This window comes from Ochotona curzoniae, unplaced genomic scaffold (assembly GCF_017591425.1).
Source record: "Ochotona curzoniae isolate NIBS_2020 unplaced genomic scaffold, NIBS_Ocur_1.0 scaffold_4701, whole genome shotgun sequence".
Classification (NCBI taxonomy): Eukaryota; Metazoa; Chordata; class Mammalia; order Lagomorpha; family Ochotonidae; genus Ochotona; species Ochotona curzoniae.
This window is the reverse complement of record NW_024467122.1, coordinates 69,721,598-69,736,924: the sequence shown is the minus strand read 5'-3', so window position 1 is coordinate 69,736,924 and position 15,327 is coordinate 69,721,598. Positions and strand designations below refer to the sequence as shown.

Here is a 15,327-nt window from a genome sequence, read left to right as displayed (position 1 = left end):
TAAGAACACTGCTGCCAAAAAGATGCTGAGGAATAGCAAGGAATGCTGCTTCCACGCAGTTACCAAATCAGAAACAAAAACAAGAATGATTACCAGAATACAGAAAGAAACAAAATAGGACAAACTACCTAAGCAATCTAAGAGAATCTACTGGCTACGATTTTTAAAAAGCAAACAAAAAAGCTTCACAGACTAAATAATTTCTAGTCAAAACACCTTCTCTCGTTAACATGACAATATTTAATTGCTTGTCTAGATATGACAAGACTATATGGTCACATCCTTTTGTCCATGAAAATGAAGCGACTTTCTATGCTTTTCATCACTTGGTTTAAAAGCATTTTGCTTACATGGCATCTTACAACTAATTCTAAATATGAACTACCTCAAAAAAAATGGAAAAAAATGGTATTAACAGTTTGAGGGCAAACTTCTGAAATACATAATCTTGGAATAACATGCTATTCCCTTCCCATCGCTTCCCTTCTATATCTCAAATATATAAATACCATAAAAGCAAACTGTATGTACTAATCATAATTATTTGATAAAAATTCCCACTTCTTCATCCCCACTAGCTCCATACTTTCTCCTGAAGCTCCTATGTATCATATCAACCACAGTACATCAGCTCTAATAAACCTGGGATGTCACAGTCCAAACTAAGTAAGTCTTTTCAAAATAAAAAGCATTCAAAAGGCTGAAGTCTAAGACAAGTTTTTCCAGATTCAGCAGAACCAAAGTTGCTCAACCAAAAGTTGTGAAAAGAAACCTAGCAAGATGCAAGACATGGAACTTAACTGATCATTTCCACAGTCAGCTGACGTTAATGACTAATGATCTCCACTAAGACCGAAAAACAAACAAACGAAAACAAATGAAGTAAGCCACAGACTACATGCCCAGATATTTTGAGAAAAAGTGGCTTTAAGTGGACTGGTGTCTTACACAGTGTAAACAGGAACTATGATGGATGCTTGTTCCACTCTGCGCCCCTCAGGGCCTTAAGCCACCTTGTGTGTATCCACTTACAGACTTGCAGACTTTCAAAAAGTCAAAATCCTCACTACTGAGCTTGAGTGAAGATTAATGTTCAAGAACAAATACATAATTTAGAGTAATTGTGCTACTCACCCTGTATGAGACTCCCATTTAGACCACTCCATCTCCATCCCATGCTGAACAAAACAGCCCTTCATTTTCAACTGTTTAGAGTTACAAATTAACTCCAATTCCTTCAGCTAATAAGTTTGCTAGGTTAAACATTGTTTGAAACAGATAGCAAATAGTTCATCTCATTGATTATTTGTAGAATGAAACCATTTTAAAATAATTATTCTTGCCTTTCTTTAAAATGAAAATTGTTTAAATAAGAGACTGGCTAAATAACCACCGAAGGTTTTTTTTTTTTTTTCCTTAAGTGACTCATATCCTGTAAGAGCTTCTAAAAAGTGGAAATCTTCCTCAGCAGATTTTTTAAATGCCCTATCTTAAACAGCTCAACAAAATGAAACCATAACCCAGAGAAGCATAGAGTACATGAAGGTTCTGCTTTTGTTTCTCCAGTAATACCTAAATGTTCTTCTATCTAATTAACATTTAGAGTTCAAACTACTGACAAGATGCACAGTAATTTCCTTCTACGATTTTAACTGCCCAACAGTCATTTGATTACTGGGTATTGGAGAGCATTTCCTTTTTGGAGATGAAAGAGCTGAGAGGCTCAAAAAACTTAACTTTCCCAAGGTCATAAACCAGATGGGTCTGACTTGGACCTTGAACCCAGGTAATGTAATTTGCAAACCCTGTGCTCTCCTATAAGAACACTCCGCTTTCTCTAACCAACCCAGGAGAGCTAATATTCTTAGGCCCTTTTTTCTTTTTCAATAAATAATGCCACCTGGAACCAACATTCAGGTTCCAAACCAATCAGGAGAAACAGCCTGGGAATCTACCTTGTTCCAAATTACCTCAAGGGTAGCTAACTGCTCTCTGGTGCTATACAGTATTAAAAAAAAAAAAAAAAAATCCTCCTGTTAATGCTGAAACCCAGACCCTCAACACCCCTAAGGACTCAAGCTTAACTTCCCATCAAATTCCAGCACTTTCTGCCGACAGCACCCAAGCTAATCCGGTTTCCTTTATGCATCTGTCAAACGAATTCAGCCTCTTCTTCACCACAGGTGACTTTCCAACAGGGGGATGAGGGTGGATGCTCAAAGATACTCAGCCTACACCACTCTATGAAACCAGAATATTCCAGCCCAGGGGAGTGAGCGATAAGAGCGTATTATCACCAAGAATTGCAAAAGTATTGGCGAGGCAAAGCTCCGTTTCCTGCTTCGGGGAGTCAATCATCGCAGGCAGCCAGTGGTAAAGTCACAGGCACCGAGCTTAACACTCCAAACTCCGCCCTTCACAGGAAAGCCTTAATAGCAATGGCTCCTTCCTCCCGGTAATGATCTTTGTTCAGCTCACTACTGATGGCTGCCCTAATTCAGGAGGCTAGACTACCCGAAGGACAGCAGAGTCGCTAAATCCAAAAAAATAAAGCTTCCACTGGACTTGTCTCTCACTGAAAACTGCACCCTTTATCTCGGATGATTAAAAAAAAACTATTTGGATTCTCTCTCTCCACTCCCTCACCCTCCAATTCTGTCCAAGGGCACACACGTTTCTCCTATCTTAGAATCATGTTTCCACTGCCCAGACAAGCTTCCAAGTCTCCTCTCCCTTCTTGGGGGGGGAAGGTGGGTGGCCGCCCAGGAGGGCTCGTCCCTTCCTGCGGGAGCCTCCCAGGGCCGCAGCAGGAAGCGACCAGTCCCCAGTGATAAAGCAAGCTAGTTATTTGTGCAGCGCGCAACCTTTCCTGCTCAGGAACTGGGCCTTCAGGTCTGGCCAGGATAACAGCCACCACCCATCCGCAGCCCCTGCCCGCACCGAGCAGAGCGCAGAGTTATCCCGGGCCAGGGGCAGCTGTGGAGGAGGGAGGACACGAGAAAGGAAAAAAAAAAAAAAAAAAAAAAAAGGGCTAGGTGGGAAGTCCCAGCCTGCCGGGTCACTGCGACAAGTGCGTGCGGGGTGATGGACAAGCCCTCCAAGCCCTCCCCTCCCGGCCACCCCTGGGCCCTCCCCACCATTCGGGCAGGGAAGGGGAGTTAACCAACTGGGGTGGGGTGGGGTGGGAGCGGACAGCTCGAGAAGGTTACAGGGGCGAGAGTGGAGGGGTGGGGTGAGGGGGTCCCTGGGAAACGGCGGGGCCCTGAGGAGTCGCGCGCGGAGGGGGCAGGAGGACAGCCAGGGGACAAGGACCCGGCGTGGGAACCGGAGCCGGTGGGCAGGCCGAGAGAGAGACGTGAAGGAGGGGTGGTGGGCCTGTCACCGAGGCTGGCCGGGGAGGATGCTGCGAGGGAGAAGGGGGGCGCTGCGCCCGAAAAGAACGCGGGTGGGAGGGGCGGCGGGGCCGAGGCGCCCCGGGAAGGAGCGAGGCGAGGTGTCGGGGAAGGGCGGACAGGCAGACGGACAGGCAGACGGACACACTCGCACGCGCGCACGAGGGGCGCCGCGGCCGGCCAGCGCAGGCCTGCGGGGAGGCGGCCGAGCCCACGACCCGGGCGGGGACCGCCGTCTCCACCGGCTGAGAGGAGCCGTCCAGACTCGGCCCGGCTCAGGGGCCGCCGGCACGCGGATCCCGGTCCCTCCCGGGAGGGTCCCGAGCGGTCCCCCACCCCCACGCGCGCGTCCCCCGCTTCCTTCTCGAACGCGGACACGGACGGGCAGGGCGGAGGGGAGGCGGACCCCCGGCCTCACCTTTGAAGAGGTAGTCATACTCGTCGTCGCGGGTGCCCATGGCGCGGCCGAGAGGCGAAGGGGCGGGAGCAGCAGCGGTGGCGGTGGGACCGGGGGATGGGGGGCGTCGCTGCAGGGCTAAAACCCGAGCGCCCGAAGCTTCAGCTGGCCGGACCGGCGGCTGGACGGCCCCTCCCTACGGCTGCGCCACTTCCGGCAGGCCCCAACCCCGCAGGGGGAAGTCCTTCCGGGGAGGCGGCGGCGGCGTCCCGCCCCCAGCCCGAGCCGGGGAAAGCGTGCCTGGGCGTCCGTCCTCACGGACTCTCCGAAAGGAGGCTCCGAGCAAACAGCTCCGTCCCGGATTTCAGGCTTAGCAGCCTCTTGCTCAAGCAAAGCTGGGACGCCGGGAGCGCGTGGGACTCGCGCGTGGTTTGCGCTGTGGCGGGGGTGGGGTTCTCTAAGGATTAGGACGCTGAAGACAGCACGGCGCATGTGGCGGTTCCATGGTGTAATGGTTAGCACTCTGGACTCTGAATCCAGCGATCCGAGTTCAAATCTCGGTGGAACCTGCTCTAACTAATGTTTTTTTAACCTGGTTCCCTTTTATGGCTTTATTTTAACGGCTGTAACACATTGACCCTTGATTTACGTAGAGTGCACCTAGAAAATTAGAGCTTCATAAAGTAAAATATTTGCCCATGAAGACCACATGGATGGCCCACTTCAAGGCGCTCCAGTCTGCCACCTGTGATTCTCGTAATTGGCCTCTTCATTTTGCTGTCTTTTTGAGCCCAGACTGCCTGTCTCCAATCTTGATTCAAGTTTCAGTGAAACGGGATCCCTTCACTCACTCCTCCCTGGAAATCTCTCCTACCGTCTCCCTAAAAGCCCTGGCTGGTGGCCGCCAAGCAAAAGTCGTTTGCATACTTATGCATGTTTAATTTCTCTGAAATATCACTGCTCAGACCCAGCATCACGAATTTCACACTGCTGAGCTTCCCAGGATTTGAAGAATTTTGTGACTGCTCCCCCCCCAAAAAAATTTTCTCCCACTCAGGGTCACATTCCCACTGCCTCTGTGCAAACTTAATTTGCACTCTGACCCAAAATGGCCTGTATTCAGAATTTATGACCCCCAAATGCACACTGCTGACACCTAGACTTTAATCCAGTGAGACTCTGTGTTAAGTCACCAAGTTTGTGATAATTCATTAGGGCAGGAATACAATTAAACTCAGACCTGGCCTTGTGGTCTAGTAGTGTAAGGCTCTCCTGGGACACCAGCATCCCATATGGAAGTGCCAGTTTGAGTCCTGCTTGAGATCCAGCTCCCTGCTGTGCACCTAGAAAATCAGGAAAAAGTACTTGGGCCCCTACAACCCTCATGGGAGCCCAGATGCAGCTTGGAAGATAAGTTTCCATGTGTATTTCTTCTTCTCTGTCACTCTTTCAAATAAATGAAAAAAGGAAAATCACAAAAGGGTGTAAGCACTGCTGTTTTCAGTGCTTCCCCTCGCCATGTAAAGCAATAGCTGATTTATGCAAAGTCCCAGGTGTTAATAGGTGGTGAGCATTCAGGCTCGGGGAGGTGCAAGATTCTAGTCCCACTCAGCTATTCGCAGGACCCCTGTTAGGCGTTATTACATGGTTATCATACAGTTCTAATGCTAGCCAGATTCGATAGACAAGATGAGCCCAAGAAAGGGGGCTGCCTTACTTTATTTCCTGTTGATACAACGGAATACCTGAGGCTGAGTAATTTAGAAGGAAAGACTATTTAGCTTATATTTCTGAAGGCCGAGAAGCCTGAGGCAATGGTAGCAACATCTGATAAGGACCTTCTGTCCTGAGTGGAAAGGCACAAGGGCAATGGGCCGGTGCAAACACCAGCAGCAAGCTCACTTCTTAACAATTCCCTCTGGCCAAGACAAACTCCCTACCTGGAGAAGGGCATTAGTCTCTGTTAATGGTCTGATCACCTCTACTCTCCCACCCCTACCACTGAGGCAATCACATTTCAACATGACACACCATGTTGACACCATAAAGAAGACTGCCTAAAAGGAAAATTAATTAGAGCTCAAGTGGTACATGTCACCACTCAGAGACTAAAATAATTAGGAAGAACTCCATGGAGAAGAAGGAACTAGTTTTGACCTGGCAGGGAAGAAGCAAGGAAAGCAACTCATCTTGGAAAGTAGGCAAATGGATAATATTGAGCCAGGCCGTTCATGCCAAAAGAAAGTGAGATTTTCTCCTGGAGTCCTTTCTCCATGTGAGTTCTGAAAAAGACACTAAATAGTGATCTTCAAGAGCAAGTTGCATGGTCCAGTCCACCAAGCATTACACACTGTCTCATCCCATCACACATTCTCTTAGCATAATTGGTCATTAAAGTCTGTGGATAACTCCACTCTGAAGATGTATGTTTCAACTGAGCTAAACACACCATTTTCCAGGTTGATCAGATCACAGAATTCTTTTGTCCAGAGACACTGTTAGCATCCCTCTGAAAACTTTGGGGGAAATAAAGATTGGTGGCTAGAGGGGCGACTGAAGTAAACCCAGTCTTAGGAAGAGTGATTTGAGTATGGACTGTGTCTTGTAATCACTTAGACACACACTAACAAATATGGTGGTACATCACGACATAGAGAAGAAAGAAAAGTCAAAGACTGTTGTGGAGGGCGGGGGAAAAAAGACAAAGAAGAGAACTAAGATTTCCCTTGTTTCGGGGTAGGAGAAGAAATAACTGAATGATATGTCTTTTTTGTAAAATCACTCAAGAAATAATATGCTGCTTGGCCACTTGCATCCCATGTTGGAGTCCCTGGGTTCAAGTCCTCACTCTGCTCCCAATCGAATATTCTACTGATGTGCACACTGGGAAGCAGCAAAAAAAAAAAAGGCAGGGGGAAGCAGAAAATAGAAAATTGGGATAAAGGGGCCAATAGCAATGGAAGACTGGGACAGCTCCAGAGAGGTCTGAAACTGAAGGGCTTATTGAGTCATCCCAGATGCTAGCCAGAAAAACAAAGGCTTGAAACTACCAGCAGGGGGGCCAGGTAGAGGCTGGAAAACATCCACTGGACTTAGAGCTCAGAGTGTTTGGACAAGCTATAGGGAAGGAAGGAGAGCACTCTTTACATTGAACCTACTCAGGTTATAGATAAGAGGGATTGCCAGAAACTGGGAAAGCTTTAGGATACATGGATTCCTTTGAAGCTATAGTTGTATCTGGGTTGGTTGGGGTTATTAGTCTGGAAAGTTTGTAAGCAAACGAGACATATGGTCACCATGATGGGATTTGAGTTAAGCTTTTAACATACATTCAAGAGTTGTCAATGGTCTTGCAGGTTGTTGTTTAACCTCCTCTCATGCCTCCTCCTGCCCTTTGCAATTATATGTACGTTTTTTCTATTCCTCAATGCTGTAAGGACAGCCCCCTAGTTCTTCCCTGCATCCTTGCCATTCTGGGAGCTCTTTGCCTCTTTCCTGACAGCTCCCAGGATTTCTGTGGCCCTGGCTGACTTTCTAAACCAAAGCCATCTTGCTCCTCCAGCCCAGAAGTGACATCCCTGTTGGCCTCTGACATCCAACTATTATCCTGTCATTTCTTCATAGTGAAGCCAGCCTCCTCCCCTTTCCTCACCCTGTGACCCCATTCTGGTCATGATTGTGCTTGATGCCTGCTGAAAGAGTAAATTGGTCTTGGCACTGTAAGGCCCTCATCAATTTCCTGTACTCTCCCGTGTGGATAAGATCTGGATGAACTCAAAGGAGAACAGAATCACTAGCAGACAAGAATCCCATTTTGTTTTCCAGTCATTTCTTTTAAAAATGCTATGTTTTTGTACTTTAAAAATAAAAACTGTCAAAATATTCATTTGACCAAGGTGAGCAAAATGAACCTAAAGGTGGCACTTCTAGATGAGGACAGAGGAATAATGGAAGCACAATCCTGTGGTGCCATTTGGTCTTCACCTGCTGGTGATCTTGAAAGTTACAAGGGTCTTTTTATGCAAATGAGCTGACTGGTAGCTGGCAGGCCCCAGTTGGCTTCAGGGGAGTGACTGATCTCTGCAAAACCCAGACGGGGTTAGAAGTTTCAAACTTCCACCCCACCCCACCCCCAACCTCAGGGGCAGAGGGTAGGCAGGGTAGCGTTAGGAGGGATAGAAGGCTAAGTTGATCACGGATGCCCAGTGATTTCATTAGCCATGCCCATGTCACGAAGTCCTCCTAAAATCCCGAAAGGACAGGGTTGGGAGAAATTCCAGGTACTTAAATACTTGGAGTCTCAGAAGGGTTCTACCCCGCACTACTTCTCTTCAATATTTATTCTATCCATCTCTTCCTCTGGGGTTCATCCGCATTCCTTCCAAAGGCCTGTCAAATAAACCAATAAATGTGTTTTCCCAAGTTCCATGTGCACTCTATCAAATTAATTGAATCAGATGAGAAGGATAAACAACCCTGATTTCTAGCTGGTCAAAAGCTCGTGTCAAACAACTTGGGGCTTATGACTGGCACCTGAAAGGGGAGGGGCTAATGTTGGGACCTGAACCTGTTGGGGGACATCAAATGTGTACCTGCTTGCCCTACTGCAGTAAGTCCTCTACTGAAGCCAGGATAGTGGAGGAATGGAGGAGGTTATCTGCAATGCTCAGAGCAAGGTCGCAGGTAGCTGCCATTCAACTCCCAGACTCCGCAAGGTCTTAAGGGTCATGAAATCATAGCTTAAAGTTGGGGTGATACGGTGCATGAGCTCCTTGTGGACAGTCTCCTGGTTGGTCCACAAGTGCTTGGCTGCCTTCTTTGGATTGACCAGTGATAGAAGGCCACAGGTTCTTCTGCAAATACTGGGATGCAAAGTGGGCTCTTGTGAACCTGAAGTCTGCAGGCAGACTGGCTGTCACTCTGTGTAAGGCCTGGGACTCCGAAACCGTCTCAAAGCAGACGCTAGCCACAGAATGTTAACTACAGAGCTAATCGCTCAATTCTCAATCTTCTGATCTGGGATCTTATAGACCCTGCCTGACCTTTGTACCATTCCCTTAATTTGAGAAGTTAATATTTAGGAAGGGGTTGAATTGTAATCGCCAAAGTCGAGTCAGAGGAATCACAAGTTGAGGGAGAGAAACTGGGGCCTGATGTCGCTGTCCTCTTAACTAGTTCTCTTGATGTCCCAAACTAAAACTCCGTGTTATGTTTTCCCATTTGCATCCTGCCTTTGGCTTTAATGATGGTCACGATGGACTTCTAAAGTTTGTGTTTTCTTCATTCAGCTGTTTCAGGACTTACACAGAGGCACAAAAGGAACAGAGCAGCCAAAAGTATAAGTTGAATCACCTGAGCATACTCAGAAGGGAAAGCCTGGGCAAGTATTGTGGTGCAGCTGTAATCATTGCCCTAATCCAAGCCCTCCTTCCCCTCAGTTCAGTCACCATCTTCTAGCATCATTTTCTAAAATATTTATTATTTATTTTTATTGGAAAGTCAGATATACAGAGATGATGAGAGACAGAGAGGAAGATCCTCCGTCCAATGATTCACTCCCAAACGGCCGGAGCTGTGCCAATCCGAAGCCAGGAGCCCAGAGCCTCTTCCGGGTCTCCAACATGGATACAGGGTCCTAAGGCTTTGGGCCATCTACTGCTGCTTTCCCAGGCCACCAGCAGGGAGCTGGATAGGAAGTGAAGCAGCAGGGCTCAAACCAAGTACATGAAATGTGAGGACCTTAGACATTAGGCTGTCGCACCGGGCCCTGTCTATATCATCTTAACAAAGGACTTCGCCAGCCACTTGACTCTTACTATCCAGAGCCATCATTGGAAAATTCATGTGTGTCCACACAAAACTGAAAAATAACCCATATCTCATGTCAGAACGCCTAGGTTTCAGCCCTTGCTCCACTTCTGATCCTCCATGTGGGAGACACAGAGGCAGTTCCTGGCTCTTGGCTTCAGCCCGGCCAAGCCTTGACTATGGTGGTCATTTGAGCAGTAAATGCATAGGTGATAACTTCTCTCTCATTCTCTTTGCCTCTCTAGTTTCCTTTTTTTCCTGTCACTCATCCTTTTGAATAAATATATACATAAGTATTTAATCAAATAAAATGTTAGCGTTGGTTATCCTTGTGAAGAATTGAGGATGAGTTTTGTTTCACTGATCCGCTTTCTACTTTTTTTTGTGTGTATATTCATCGATTTTGCTTGTTACAAAGGAATGAACATGAACACCCACTGTAAAATCTCCAATTGATACAAACACTATGGAAATACAGTAAACTTAGCAATACAGTTTGTTTCCCTCTGGTCACCAACACTGTGGCTGCCCCGACAACTTTCACCCCACCCCTTCCTTCCAGGGAGCAGCTAAGCTGCCCGCAGCTCCAGGAATCAGTCACTTCTGGAATTAGCAAAATCAGCAGTTCTGCACTGTGACATCCAGTATCCAACAGGAAATGTTTGCTAACACTGCCTCTATCAACCAGACTCATAACATCAATAGATCTGGGGCAGGAAGTTGGTACAGCAGTAAGCTGCCCTTTGGGGTGCCCACATCCCAGCTTGGAGGACCTGGTCTGAGTGTTAGCTTTTCTGCTTCCATTGTATCTTCCTGCTAATGCACAGTCCAGGAGGTAGCAGGTGATGACTTGGGCATGGAGTGCCTTGCCATCCAGATGGGAGACCTAGACTGAGTTTCAGTCTCCTAGTTTGTGGCTGGCCCAATCATCCCTGGCTATTGCAGGCATTTTAAAAGTAAACCAGTGGATGAAACTCACTCTTCTCTCTCTTTCTCTCTGTGTGTCTGTGTACTTGTGTGTATGTGCCTGACTGATTTTTGGCCTTATAACTAAACAAATATAACTAAACAAAAATGTAAAAGAATAAAAACTATATTACAACGTATTTTCACTCACAATTTGTTTTATAATATCTATGTGTATATGTGAAAACATACATATAAAGCATCAAATATCAGGTTTTTAGATTTTTTTAAAAAATTGATTTCATTTTTATTGGATAGTCAGATATGCAGAGAGGAAGATCTTCCATCCAATGGTTCACTCCCCAAGCGGCTGCAACAGCTAGAGCTGCACCGATACGAAATGAGGAGCCCGGAGCTTCTTCCAGATCTCCCATGCAGGTGCAGGGTCCCAAGGCATGGGCCGTCATTGACTGCTTTCCCAGGCCACGAGCAGGGAGCTGGATCCTGGCACGTGCAAGGCAAGGATTTCAGCAGCTAGGCTACACTGTATTGGGTCTCCAGTTTTTATATTTAATATATATATATATATATATATTTCTTTTTATTGGAAAGCCAGATTAGACTTAGAGAGAGGTCTTCCATCTGCTGGTTTACTCTCCAAGTGGCCCCTATAGCCAGAAGCCAGGAGTTTCTTCTGGGTCTCCCACACAGGTGCAGGATCCCAAGGCTTTAGGCCCTCTACTGCTGCTTTCCCAGGCCACCAGCAGGGAGGATGGGAAGTGGAGGATTCAGGACGTGAATAGGCACCCATATGGGATCTTGGTGCTTGCAAGGTGAGGATTTAGGCATTGAACAGACACACTAGACCTGTTTTTAGATTTTTGAAGATGTATTTATTTATTTGAAAGAAAGAGTTACAGAGAGCAAGAGAGAGAGAGATCTTCCATACACTGCTTTACTCCCCAAACTGAATGGATGGAACTGGGACAGGCTGCAGCCAGAAGCTTATTTTTCTTTTTAAAGATTTATTTCTTTACTTTTATTTATTTGATAGGTAGAGTTAAAGAAAGAGAGAGAGAGCCAAGCCAAAGCCAGGAGTCAGGAGCTTCTTTTGTGTCTCCCACATGGGCCCAAGCACTTAGACCATCTTCTGCTGCTTTCTCAAGCACATTAGCAGGGAATTGAATCAGAAATGGAGCAATCAGAACTTAGACTGGCGGCCCACATGGGATATCAGCATAATAGGCACCAACTTAACATGCAACACCACAACACCAGCCCTAGCCAGAAGTTTCACCTGGGTCTTCTATGTGGGTGGCAGGGATCCAAGTACCTGGAACATCATCTATCACCTTCCCATGAACATTAACAGGGAGTACACCGGTGGCAGCAGTATAACCCATTGAGCCACAACAGCAGCCACTACTTTAGCTGCTGAGTACAGTTCACACTGAAAAACAAATCAATAAGGGAAAATAACAGAACTGAAGCAACATGTTTGTTACCATTTTAAGATTGTGAGGCAAACTAGCTACTAGTTCAAATGCCTGCTGTGGCCAGCACTGGACTAAAGTGGAAGACCTTCTGTGTGCACAGCAGCAGGAAGCTGCAGGAAGGAGCTGAGCCTAGGATTTGAACCTAGGCACTCTGAAGGTGGGACATAGGTGTCTTAGCCAGGATTTTCAATGCTAGGCCAAACACTCATCTATAGGTATATACTTTTTAAAAATCAATAAAATTACAGTATGTCAGAGAGCTAATGAAAACATAACTCACGAAATATTTCATGATATATATTTCCATATAAAAATGGTTGAACACAATAATAATGGAAGACTTAATGAAGTCATTAGATGCTTGCACCTAATAGCAGCAACATTATTTATTCAACAATATTTGTTTTAAACACCTACTCTGTGTTGGGCACTGTTTGTTGAGGATATTGAGAGAGCTGGTGCTGTAGTGTTGTGGGTTAAGCCTCTATCTACAGCACCAGCATCTCATATGAGCACCTGTTCCAGTCCCAGCTGCTCCACTTCCAATCTAGTTCCCTGCTAATGTACCTGAGAAAGCAGCAGAAGATGACCTAAGTTCTTAGGCTCCTACATAAACCTGGGAGAAACTGATGAAAGTCTTGGCTTCAGCCAACCCCAGCTGTTGTAGCCATTTGGTGAGAAGCCAGTGGATGGAATTCTCGCTCTGTAACTCTTTCAAATAAATAAAAATAAACCTTTAAAAACATTTTAACGAAAAGGATGCAGATAGAGATCTGTCTTTTAGAGCAAGTATTCTGGTAGGATCCATGAGATAATCAAAAGAATCACATAAATAAATGATGTCTTACATTAGGAGGTAATCAGTGTTAGGAACAAACATAGATCAGATCAAGAGGAAACGAGAATTCAGAGGAGTAGGGAGTGAGTAAGGGGATGTAGTTTCAAACAGAGCAGTGAAGGCAGAGCATAGGTGAGCAAAGATTTGAAGGGGTGATGGAATGAATCATGCACGGTTTCTTGGGAGAAAAGTATCCAGGCAGGTAGGATAGCCAGTGTAGAGATCCTATGGCAGAAGCTTGTCCTGAAGGTGTGGGATCCAGAAGTGGAACAGGCAGGTGTACTGGGGGGAGTAGTACCACTAAGAGCAGGAGGAGGTGAGTTAGAAAAGTAGAAGAGCCAGGTCTCCAGTGGTGTCACAGGCCACTGCAAGGCATGTCCTCTGGGTGGCACAGTGAAATCTACTAGTTTTTGAGCATAGACTGACCTGCATTTTAAAAGAGAAGCTCTGACTGCTCTGTTGAAAATAAATATTAGGAGGCTAGGGTGGAAGCAGACAGGCAAATAGGAAGACTTTTACAAGAACCCAGAAGGAAATGGGTGCAACAGCTTCGGATGCAGATCAGTCTGCAGTACCGTATTTCATAGAATGTGAACCATCATAGAGTGTGGGCCACCTCCTGCTTTCAGAGATGTTAAAATATGCAGTGTGAACAGAACGATGCAGCCTTGATCGGTGACTCAAACACCACAAGCAGCGGTTGTTAGAGATGTGATTTTCTGAAACTGTGAACCATTCTTGGCAAACTTGCAAATGTAACAAAGTCCTACTTCTTCTCCATTTACGCATCAGTCTCATATCTGGGAATTCTGTTCATATTAAAATCATGCTGTTGTCCCTGCAGTCTTAAAGTTTTTCCACTGTACAAAATGGTGCCTAAAAAAAAAAAAAATGGCTCTTGATGTGCCACTACTTGAGTTCTTGATCTGCTGGCTGTCAGGTCTGTGGGCTACCTGGACCTATGTCTTGTGTGGAACCTGTAGGATGCCACGATGTTGCAGTTCAGTGAGCCAGAAATGAGTTCACTTCCAGGTCAGTGCATGCACTGTCCTGTCCTTATATAGAAGCCTTTGCTTCCTTACACAAAAGGATGCCCAGTTCAACTCTACGGGTAGACTTGGCTGTGAAATCCACCCTGTTCCCACACTGCCTGTCTGGGACCTGCTGCTCTGTCTCTGCTGCTGGCCAAATTAAACAGACCAGCACAATGGGCAGCTCTTTGTTTGGGTTCACATGCTGATCTCCTGGTGAACATCCCCTCCTGCCTTGTTGCTGGTGGAGTTACACCTGCTGGTGCAGTTCAGATCGCTGCTCTCTGAATGCCGCTGGGGTACTGATTACTGCAACACTACACTGTTTTCAGTTGTGTCCACTGCTTTCCTGTGTCTGTCAGTCTCTAGGTGCTCCTCCGCTGTATTTCTGTCCTCTCCTATTTCCTGGAATGGGCCCTCTCTGCTTCACACTAGCTAATAATTCTCCAACTGTTTAAACGTGTCCTTACACTATTCTGCCATCTTGATTCTTTTCACCGTGAACTTTTTGAAATATGTTTGTACAAATGTGGCTTAATTGGAGCAGAGCCAGGAACTGATGGGCAGAAGAGGACATCCTGGAATAACAATAAGCTCCTAGCTGCAGACTTGAACATACCAACCACTCTGCTGCCACCAGGGGTGGCCAGCTTTGAGATAAGGCCTTAATCTTTTTGAAAAAAAAAAATGTAACATGTTCTTTTAATTTTTAAAGATTTATTTACTTTTTAATTGGAAAGGCAAATTATTTTTACAGAGAGAAGGAGAGAAAGATCTTCCATCTGCTGGTTCATTCCCCAAATGACTGCAGCTGCCAGAACTGAGCCGCTTTGCAGCCGCTTTGGGCCTCTTCTGGGTCTCCCACACGGGTGCAGGGTCCCAAGGCTTTGGGCCATCCTTGACTGCTTTCCCAGGCCACAGGCAGGGAGCTGGATGGGAAGTGGAGCAGCCAGGACACAAAGTGGTGCTCATGTGGGGTGGGGCACTGCAGGTGGAGACCTAAGCTGCTGTGTCATAATCCCAACCCCACAAAATTTTGCAAGAAAGTCAAGAGGTATGAGAAAAAGTTGAACATGGGTAGATAAAAAAGAAGGCAATAGAACAAATACCAATTTTCTCTTTCTCTCTCTTTTTTTTTTCAAATACCAATTCTCAAAATGGGTCTCAAAATGCTGCTGTTGCAAGTGGAAGCTTAACTTGCTATGCATGGCTGCTTTATTTTTGACAGACTTACAAACTCACTGCACACAGAGAGCATCATCTGTTGGTTTATTCCCCACATAACTGTAGAGTCCTGGGCTGGGACAGACCTAGGCTGGGGCAAAACTCAGAAAATTAATTCAAATCTTCCATGTGTATGACAGGAATTCAACTATTTGAACAATTGCCTGTTGCTTCCCAGGGTGTGCAACAGTAGGAGGCTAAACTCAGGGAGAGAGTTGGACTTTGAACCCAAGAA

At 46.1% G+C, this 15,327-nt stretch overlaps 1 protein-coding gene and 1 non-coding gene across 4 annotated transcripts in view; one reads left to right on the top strand and one right to left on the bottom strand.

The window, feature by feature from the left end:
- The window catches only part of RAB11A (RAB11A, member RAS oncogene family), a 106,590-nt gene that overhangs the window by 21,794 nt on the left and 69,469 nt on the right, over positions 1-15,327 (bottom strand). The window contains exon 1 of one of the 3 annotated variants that reach the window (XM_040970085.1): positions 3,811-3,982. The exons of 1 other annotated variant lie outside the window; for it this stretch is intronic. In XM_040970085.1, coding sequence (XP_040826019.1) covers positions 3,811-3,850 — 40 coding nt within the window. In that variant the 5' untranslated portion in view covers positions 3,851-3,982. Of the gene's footprint in view, positions 1-1,134; positions 1,263-3,810; positions 3,983-15,327 lie in introns of those variants that run through there. One more of the 3 variants, XM_040970084.1, reaches the window with a different exon arrangement.
- TRNAQ-CUG lies at positions 4,287-4,358 on the top strand. Its single transcript has one exon. It is a non-coding gene; the product is annotated as a tRNA-Gln (tRNA).